The 10672-nt window shown below is 36.9% G+C and overlaps 1 protein-coding gene across 6 annotated transcripts in view; it reads right to left on the bottom strand.

Annotated features, from left to right (window-relative positions):
• Window positions 1–352: 352 nt before the first annotated feature.
• Window positions 353–10672, bottom strand: part of LOC131955133 (uncharacterized) — a 61572-nt gene continuing 51252 nt past the window's right edge. For 4 of the 6 annotated variants that reach the window (XM_059319110.1, XM_059319112.1, XM_059319116.1 and 1 more), the window contains 10 exons: window positions 10302–10438; window positions 9481–9660; window positions 8879–9079; window positions 8101–8280; window positions 7494–7598; window positions 6857–7114; window positions 5998–6211; window positions 5470–5628; window positions 5253–5330; window positions 353–3070 (listed from right to left, as the gene is read on the bottom strand). In XM_059319110.1, the coding sequence (XP_059175093.1) occupies window positions 2901–3070; window positions 5253–5330; window positions 5470–5628; window positions 5998–6211; window positions 6857–7114; window positions 7494–7598; window positions 8101–8280; window positions 8879–9079; window positions 9481–9660; window positions 10302–10438 (1682 nt within the window). In that variant the 3' untranslated portion in view covers window positions 353–2900. Of the gene's footprint in view, window positions 3071–4459; window positions 4497–5252; window positions 5331–5469; window positions 5629–5997; window positions 6212–6856; window positions 7115–7493; window positions 7599–8100; window positions 8281–8878; window positions 9080–9480; window positions 9661–10301; window positions 10439–10672 lie in introns of those variants that run through there. The other 2 variants (XM_059319113.1, XM_059319114.1) reach the window with 2 other exon arrangements.

Genomic DNA, 10672 nt, shown 5'->3' with positions numbered 1-10672 from the left:
CAATATTGAAATCAAATAAAAGAAGATAAAAAGGAACCTATTCTTTCAAGTTTGTTCCAACCATATTGTTGTTTCTTAATTTTATCAATTAGTTTTAATCAATGGATTGACATTATTGGGAAATAATGGGATGAAGATATACTGGCTAGTCATTACTAGCATATTAAAGATCCACTGGTTCATATACACGCATACATTACAAGGGAGATCATCAAATTGTAGTAGTTTCACAGCTGGATTAAGCACCTTTTGATGGTTTTAGTGTTTGGTTTTAAACCTGTTCCAACTTGCACTAAAAGTCTGTCAATGACTCAGGGTTTAAAAAGAACAAAAGAAATGAAGACCAAGTCCATTGAGATGTTACAACACTGTATTCTTAGACTGACTTGAAGAATGCATTGTTAGTGCAAGCAGTACATTTGGCAATGTGTTAAACAGTTGCCAGATTTTTTATTTACTGTTGTTTTGTATAATTCTTTTTATATACATTTATAAATCATAAAGACATAATAGAAATTTATATTTACAGAATAAATTAAATCTATCGCTTCAATGTTGAAAATTAAAATGAATGGAAGGTAAAACATAACATTCTGAAATAATTTACTGCACAAATTTCATACTTCCATTGTTGACGCAAGTTAACATACAACTAATATAAAACAAGTTTCACATACAATTAATGTAAAACAAATTTAACATTCAGCTAATGTAAAACAATCAAATAATTTACTGCACAAACTTCATACTTCCATTGTTGACGCAAGTTAACATACAACTAATATAAAACAAGATTTTAAAATTGTTAAAATAAAAGAAACAAATAGTTACAAAAATGTGGACAAGTTTATAAAACACATTTTTAGGGCAACACATTTTAACATACAACAAACGGGAATCATCTAGTACACCATATGACAACAAACACACAACAACATATAAACAACACATGATCTCCACAACACTAGAACACATACAGACAACATATCATGCAAACGACAGCATACACAACACAAAAACATGTGGTAAAATTGTAAAATATTTGACAAACAATAAAAAACGTCTAAAATATGAGACTGTACAGTCATTTACTAGAAAATAAACAACTAAAACTTCTTTTACATCAAAAATAGTGTGTGACAAAAACAGTTTACCTCTTGAATTGGTTTACAAAACTATTCAAGGGAAGTAATAATGCTTTTATTTTTGTTTTTAGGTCTATCTGAATCTTTCTAATTTATTTCCGTTAAATCTAGATGTAAAAAAGAAAAGAATGTTTTAGTGTTGGTCCATTTAAATTATAAAAGCTTATGGAAATTTTACAGTAATTTATTGGTCTGTTAAAAAAAATTATTTAAAAAGTTGATTTTAGTTCCAGTTTAGGGGAGGTGACTGGGTTTTCTAAGAGACATTCCATCTAGTCACAGTAATATACAGGTAACTACAGGTGGAATTACCTTGTTAACTTACAAATATAAGCTTAAGTTAATGAAGAAATTGTATGAAGTTTGTAAATTAGCAGCTGAACACTTGGTGCCTTAAAGGCATTATTTGTATCACTGTGGGTTTACGTAGAGCTCATCACTAGAGTCCCTGGTTGACAACCCACAGGTCTATCTACATATGTACAGGTTAGCTTGGGTTTGTCAGCAGCAGTTGTGAAGTATGATCAGATGGAATACTGATGGTTGATCAACATAGAGATGCTAGCAAGAAAACACAGCAGTTGTGAAGTATGATCAGATGGAATACTGATGGTTGATCAACACAGACATGGTAGCAAAAAAACAGATCTAGAGCTGGGGGTGGTTCTGGTAGCAGACATAATTTTTTAAAATATCCAGGTCATTAACTTTTTTTTTCATTGATAAAAAAGTGTTCAGGATTGTCTTAAAAATGTTTAAAAAATCAGATGAATACCATTGTGAAACTTTGAGCTTGAAGAGTGAAGGAAGAAGGTATGGAAGACAAGGGAGTTAATCACTGGTGAGACAGAACAAATGAGATGATTAGAAAGACTTGTGCAGTTGATAGAAGCCAACCATCCACTCTAACATTACCGTTGATAGAAGCCAACCATACACTCTAACATTACCGTTGGCCGTTGATAGAAGCCAACCATCCACTCTAACATTACCGGTGGCGCGACGTTTTGTTAAATTTAAAATGCAGTAAGATTTAAAAAGGCATTGTTTTCTGTCACTGTGGTGTGTGGGATTACAACTTTTCTTTCTAGTCCATCTTTTCATCAGCAAATCTTGATGTCAGTGGATGTAGACAGTATTGTATTGACACCTGACACATCCTGATGACATTGAATGACACATCCTGATGTCTGTGGACATTGCCAGCGCTTGGTTGATGTGTATCATCAGCATATCAGAGCTGAGATCAAGGGAAGACAACTAGAAACTTTGATAAATCCTCTGGTCATGAGAAATGTGATCTTAACATGGTCACCTTCAATCCAATATATTATGAGCACAAGATATCACGAGTTCAGTTTTAGGGTGACTTTCTTCATTACCCAGTGCAAAAGGAGAAACACGTAAATTCTGTTTTAGTGATCTCCCTTTGTCCAGTATTCTATACAAAGATAAAATATTCTGTAGTTTGTAATGATCTCCCTTTGTCCAGTATTCTATACAAAGATCAAATATTCTGCAGTTTGTAATGATCTCCCTTTGTTCAAATAATTTAAGCACTTTTTGTTTTTATTGAACTCTCTTTATCATCCAGTGACAAAGGATAATCCAAAAAATAGTTTGAATGAGATTTCATGTTACATTTCTTAGTGTCATTGCACTGTGGGCAGTTTTACATAAGAAAGTCTTCTGCTGGGCAGAAGTAGTGTCATTGACCTAGGGTCAAGTCAGGTCACCTGAACTGTAAATTTTTGTTTAAGATTTTCCTTTGCCCAGGAAGAACCAGTTGATTTTTTTCCCCAAAGTACTATCAGACTTGACCTTGTGGCGACCTTTGGTGCGGGGCAAGGTGGCGATGGCGCCGACTCTGTTAGCTGTGCTGCCCACCATATGTGTGCTACTGGTCCGCAAAAATTTATTTTTACCTACAAGTAAAAAAAAAAGTTGTGTGAATAGAAATTTTTGTATTGCAATGCTTATTATATAGTCATTCTTTCATTCTCTCTCTCTCTCTCTGAATATATATATATATATATATATATATATATATATATATATATATATATATATATATATATATATATATATAAATATATATATATATATATATATAAATACATATATTATGTATGTACATAAACTAAAAGTAAATATGTGTTCAATGATTTATAAAAAAGTGACACAACTATAATGTTGTGTATTTAGTCTAACTACCAGAATGATTCTCTCATGGCTCGTTTAAAATTAGTGTAGAGAAAATTATTTTTTCATTACAGTGTAACCATCTTGGAATAAATATTAAAAATTTGAGACACACTGATGAGGAATGTATCAATTTTTGTTTTATTAAAGGGGAGTTAATCAGAGCTCAGGAAAGAATTAGACAACAATGAACTAATCATCTACCACTACACAACATGCTAGACTAATCAGATTTCATGCTAGAGTTCAGCATTAGTGGTCCCTACTTTTTTCAACATCCGGATGTTAATGCTTCAATCTATTCTAACATCCAGATGTCAAACTGATGATGTCTAGACATCATTAAAAATACTTTCCATAATTTAGTAATGAATGTGTGACTAGATGGATGACTGAATTAAGCAGCAGTACACGATACCACTATAAAAACCCATAGGACTGAGCATGAACAGGGGAAATAACTCAAAGCTTTGTGGGTACAAAGCAAGTAGTACAATAGGTAAATACAGTGTTAATTTAGGCTAGTTTTCATACCAGTGTCTGATAATGGCATCATCATGGAATCTTCTAGAGAATTGCTCTTGGAAGCTAGTAGCAAACTATAAACCAGAATTGCTTACTGATGTAAACACCCTAAGATTAACCCTAAGTGTCTAAACTAAATATTTCAATACTACTAACAATCTAACACCTACACCTTTAGAAGACACTGGTAGGAAAAATATATATATATATATCTTTGTCTATTAATTTATGGATATTGGATAATGTAGCACTAATACAGTGGTGTATCCAGTAGCCTCCCATGGATTAGTGTTAGAGAATTAGCCACTCCCACAAGTTTACAGCTAGTTTGTGAGTTCAACTAAGACAGTTATATCAGTAGGTAGCCACTCCCACAAGTTTACAGCTAGTTTGTGAGTTCAACTAAGACAGTTATATCAGTAGGTAGCCACTCCCACAAGTTTACAGCTAGTTTGTGAGTTCAACTAAGACAGTTATATCAGTAGGTAGCCACTCCCACAAGTTTACAGCTAGTTTGTGAGTTCAACTAAGACAGTTATGTCAGTAGGGCTCAACAGAAATGCTTCACACAACTAAATTGTTGCGTCACCTTTTAGGATTTTCTTGTCAACCACAGTAAAATACCTGAAACAATTTTTCAGCGCGAGATTCACATTTTTATTTCAGGTAGATTATAATAAGATTCACATTTTTATTTCAGGTAGATTATAACAAGATTCACATTTTTACTTCAGAAAGATTCTAACAAGATTCACATTTTTACTTCAGGTAGATTATAACAAGATTCACATTTTTACTTCAGAAAGATTCTAACAAGATTCACATTTTTACTTCAGAAAGATTCTAACAAGATTCACATTTATATTTTGGATTGATTGTTGTGATGAGATTCACATTTTTATTTCAAGTAGATTGTAATAAAAATTCACATTTATTTCAGAAAGAGTGTAACAAGATTGGCATTCTTATTTTAAATGGCTATTTAATAGCAAGATTCACATTTATAATTGAGATAGATTAAAATAAAAGATAGATATCTTAGATAGATAGTAACAGGATTCAAAATTTCATTGCCATTAAAATAACTAGATTCACATTCATACTTCAGATAGAATTGTAATATCGTGATTGACATTTATAAATAAGAGATTAAAATAATGAGATTTAAATTTTTATTTCAGGCAGAATGTAACGCGATTCAGATTTTTACTTTTATTAGCGAGATTCAGTTTTATATCACAGATAAATTAAAATATTTATATTCAAATTTTTATTTTATGAAGATTGTAATGAGTTTTACATTAGCTTAATTTGAACATGTTGCCGATGTTAAATAACTTAATTAAAAAAATAATCAGGTGTTGCACTAGGTCTACTCACCTTTTGGTTTGTTGTGATTTGTTTTAAGTCTAAAGTTGGTGATGATGTTCTGCTTGACATGAGCTGGAATGTTAAAATCTGGGGACAAAAGTTTTAAACTAGTTTTAAAATCTGTAACCAAATTCTACATCCAGCACTTCATAAATTGAACTTTGTAAACTATGCAAGCAAATGGTGATTTAAAAAGTTGGACCATTAAAGCGAGAAAGAAACCTACTATTTTCAGCATCATCCTTGACCCTGCGCCTCTCGTCCTGGAATGCTTTGAGCCACCTCTGCTTGATGAGTGAAGTTTTGGCCACCAGCAGGTACCACTTCTGTCTGCTGGTGTCATGCAGCTTCCAGGCGTTCCTCACACTCACATTGTACTGGGGATCTGAAGGTTACAGCATGTTACATTCATCTCAATACACAACTAATGTTTTACTGCTGTAACAGTGGGGTGTTAAAAATATTTGTTGGGATCAGGGAATTCGGAAAATATTGGGATCATAAAATCACATCAATATTGGGATCAGAGAATCCTAAAGATATTGGGATCAGAGAATCCTATAAATATTAAGATCATAAAATCATATCAATATTGGGATCACAGATCTTAAAGATACTGGGATGAGAGAATCGTATAAATATTGGAATTATAGAATCCTATCAATATTGGGATCAGAGAATCCAAAAAAATATGCATATATGTCTAGATATTTCTCAGGGGTGTACCCAGTGCAAACATCAGACAAGTGCTCACCTCTGCCATCAGGTACGTTGATCACCTGACAGTAGTCCATCTCTATCCGACCTTTGTAGCAGAAACTGGACTTCTTCAGCAGATCTTTCTTGCAGTAGATGAGTTGGTGGTCAAAGAGGAAGAAATATCTTTCTTGTGACCAGCCAGCGTGGTTGATTTTGTTGAGCTCGCCTGAATAAATTAGCTCGGAGCTGTGCTCTAGTGTGTCAGGACCCTGGAAATATAAACAAAACACATTCGTTTTTCTTGTAGAGATAGTGGTAAGTCAGGTTCCACAACTCTCTCTGACAGCTAAAATCAAGTGCCACAACTCTCCTAGCTACAGCTAAAATCAAGTGCCACAACTCTCCCTTCTTCAGCTAAAGTCAAGTCCCACAACTCTCCTAGCTACAGCTAAAATCAAGTCCCACAACTCTCCTAGCTACAGCTAAAATCAAGTGCCACAACTCTCCCTTCTTCAGCTAAAGTCAAGTCCCACAACTCTCCTAGCTACAGCTAAAATCAAGTGCCACAACTCTCCTAGCTACAGCTAAAATCAAGTGCCACAACTCTCCTAGCTACAGCTAGAATGAAGCGCCACAACTCTCCCTATTATAGCTAAAACCAAGTGCCACACCTCTCCCTACTTCAGCTAAAGTCAAGTCCCACAACTCTCCTAGCTACAGCTAAAATCAAGTGCCACAACTCTCATGACTACAGCTAAAATCAAGTGCCACAACTCTCCCTATTATAGCTAAAACCAAGTGCCACACCTCTCCCTACTTCAGCTAAAGTCAAGTCCCACAACTCTCCTAGCTACATCTAAAACCAAGTGCCACACCTCTCCCTACTTCAGCTAAAGTCAAGTCCCACAACTCACCTCCCAGTCATCCACCAACAACTGCCACGCTGCCAGTTTTTCAATGCTCTCCATCTTCCTCTTCCTCTCATTAATGAGCAGAGCAATCTGTTTCATGGCCTCTAGGGCAGCCTGCACGTAGTGGAAGTCTGGGTGGTCAGGGGGAGTGAACTTGAGCAGCTCCGCAAGCTGGAGGTGATATTTGCAGATCTTTTGGACGGGGGTCAGAAGAAATCCTTCCAGGGGTATTTCTATCATCTCTTGGAGCAGCCGACAGGCCTGGAGGTTAAAGGTCAGGTACAGCAGGTACTCAACTATTACATCATTTATTTACATCATTCTAACTATAGCTTTACATAATAACAACATTTATAACATAATATCATTCAACACTAAAAAATCATTTTACTTATCTATAACATCAAATTTCATCATTAATCTACATTACTAATTTATATCAGTAATCTTTTCAGTTATCTATATTACTAATAAACAACTTAATCACACAATCATTAATCTACATCACAAATGTGCAACATCTTTTCTCTAACATCACTCATCTACAACACATTTTACAACATCACTAATCTACAACATAGATACTCCTTATCATCAACACCTGATTCACACAACAGCCTTCTATCATTCCCAGACTCACCTCGAAGAAGTGCCTGTATCTTTTGTTCCTGTAGAGTTCCCTCAGTTCCTCGCAGGCAGCTGGGTGGTTGTTGCAGTAATCAGAATACATCTCAAAGCCTTTCACCTGATTACAATTCACAAACTTTTAAACTATTGCCAAACAAAGCTCTGACTACAGTTGCTTTGGGAAAATACTTTCTTAACTTCTGAATCCAAGGACAGCAAATTTGAACATAGTGTTGGGGTCGGCGTGGTCGAGTCGGTAAAGCTCATGGTTGCTAAACCAAGAAGTCTAGAGTTCGAACCTTCGGGCAGATGAGGCTTGTTAGCTGGGGACAGCCACTCTTCTAGGAGAGACTACTCCAAAATCAAACTAATGCTGCCTTGGACAAAGGCAATGGAAGCAAATCCAAAAAGAAAAGCAGGCTGAAATCGGAGTCAACGGCCTATATGGCGCATAACCAGTTGACACGTATCCTTAATTGTGATGGAGGCGTGGTCGAGTCGGCAAAAGCTCATGGTTGATAAATTCGTCAAAGTCTCGAGTTCAAACCCTATAGCAGACAAGGCTAGATACCTTCCAACACTAAAAATTAAGAAAGAAGAACAGTGTTGTCATGGCTTACCTTATCCAAGAAACACTGCCCAATCTGACTGAGGTGAGGCTGATGGTGGTTGATGCAACATTCCAGCCTGTCTAACAGTTGTCTGGCAAACTCGTAGATCTCCTCAATGTTGCTGAATATAACAGTCACTTTCTCAATGGGGAACATTTCTGGTCTTTTGCGGGCTTGTTTCACATAACCCTGAAGGTGAGGGGAACATATAGGTTGTAGGTTGATGTGATACATTTATGTCAGAGGAATAGAATGATGTAGGTTGATGTGATACATTTATGTCAGAGGAATAGAATGATGTAGGTTGATGTGATACATGTAGGTGAGGGGAACATATAGGTTGTAGGTTGATGTGATACATTCAGGTGAGAGGAACATATAGGTTGTAGGTTGATGTGATATATTCAGGTGAGAGGAACAGATAGGTTGTAGGTTGGTGTGATACATTCAGGTGAGAGGAACAGATAGGTTGTAGGTTGATGTGATACATTCAGGTGAGAGGAACAGATAGGTTGTAGGTTGGTGTGATACATTCAGGTGAGAGGAACAGATAGGTTGTAGGTTGGTGTGATACATTCAGGTGAGAGGAACAGATAGGTTGTAGGTTGATGTGATACATTCATACACTGGCTACAGTCAAATGTCTGACTGATGACTAAAATACAACAATGTCTACCAAAGGTATGACTAAAACATGAGCTTAGACTAAAGCACCAGCCTAGACTAGACTAGATTAAAACACCAACATAAGACTAGACTACAACACCATCCTAGACTGTCCACTCACCTCCACCACATCCCGCAGGTGCTTGACGTACTCCCTCTCAGCGCTGATGATCTCATTGACCACGTTGGCCCTGGCCTGGTGCTTGTCTACAAAGTTTGGCGCCATCATCACGCTGCCCACCCTCTCACTGACCACCATCTCCTCCTTCTCTGCCAGCAGAAAGGTCAGCTCGTCTTCCATGATGTCCTGGTTCACACGCAGCTGTGGGTGTACAGAGGTCAACATGTCATACAGGTGATAGGTCATACAGGTGGCAGGTCATAGGTCATATGTCAATAGGTCATAAGGTGATAGGTCATACAAGTGGCGTCAACAGGTCATAGGTGGCAAAATAGGTCATACAGGCGGCAGTCAATAGGTCATACAGGTGGCAGGTCATAGGTCATACAGGTGGCAGGTCATAGGTCATACAGGCAACAGGTGATACAGACAGCAGTCAACAGGTGATACAGGTGACAGTCAACAGGTCATGCGTCATACAGGTGGCACTTAACAGGTCATACGTCATACAGGTGGCACTCAACAGGTCATACGTCATACAGGTGGCAGTCAACAAGTCATACAATGTATAACAACAAAATGAAAGTATTTGATTGACATACCCTGACATAATTAGTGGGAAACCAGCCCTCATGTCCGTCTAGCACACCAAACCACCAATGCTTGTCTGTGGCGTCAGTCACACAGATCAGGTCCCCGGCCCTGAACCCCAGCTCATTGGGGTCCATGGTCACATGATCCCACAGGGCCTCGGCATAGGTCAGGTTCTCCTCGCGGTACATCTATAACAACAGCAGATGGTTCACATACACGTACAAGTTCTAAAACAACAGCAGATGGTTTTCATACACGTACAAGTTCTAACATCTAAAACAACAGCAGATGGTTTTCATACACATACAAGTTCTAAAACAACATCAGATGGTTTTCATACACATACAAGTTCTAACATCTTAAACAACAACAGATGGTTCACATACACATACAAGTTCTAACATCTAAAACAACAGCAGATGGTTTACATACATATACAAGTTCTAACATCTAAAACAACAGCAGATGGTTTTCATAAACATACAAGTTCTAAAACAACAGCAGATGGTTTTCACACATACAAGTTCTAAAACAACAGCAGATGGTTTTCACACATACAAGTTCTAACATCTAAAACAACAGCAGATGGTTTTCATAAACATACAAGTTCTAAAACAACAGCAGATGGTTTTCACACATACAAGTTCTAAAACAACAGCAGATGGTTTTCACACATACAAGTTCTAACATCTAAAACAACAGCAGATGGTTTTCATACACATACAAGTTCAAACAGTTTTTATCAGACAAATAAATAGCTAGGATCTAATGATAAAGGCTGACCTTTGTCTAGGGACCAAATGTAGGTCTGACCCATGTAAAAACTGACCTGGTCAAGAGCTGCCAACATGACATGAGATGACCTTGCACTCAATGACTTCTCAGGGTACTCCACAGAATACTCGGATTCATCCGAGGACTCATCCCCTCCACTCTGCTGGCTGGTGATGCTCTGGGTGTCAGATCCTGTAGGGTTGGAAGGGTTGCATAGAGCTACAGGCATTACAGTAGTTTTTTAACAGGTATTACAGTAGTTTTCTTACAGGCATTACAGTACAGTTTTCTTACAGGTTTTACAGCAGTTTTCTTACAGGTATTACAGTACTGTTTTCTTACAGGTGTTACATTAGTTTCATTAAGCCTACAGCATGGGATGATAAGGGGGATGGGGAGAATGTTCTGACTAAATGTCAGAAGTTG

This window comes from Physella acuta, unplaced genomic scaffold (assembly GCF_028476545.2).
Source record: "Physella acuta isolate Inbredline_101_S28 unplaced genomic scaffold, ASM2847654v3 ptg001057l, whole genome shotgun sequence".
NCBI lineage: Eukaryota > Metazoa > Mollusca > Gastropoda > Physidae > Physella > Physella acuta.
This window is presented reverse-complemented; position numbering and strand designations above follow the sequence as displayed.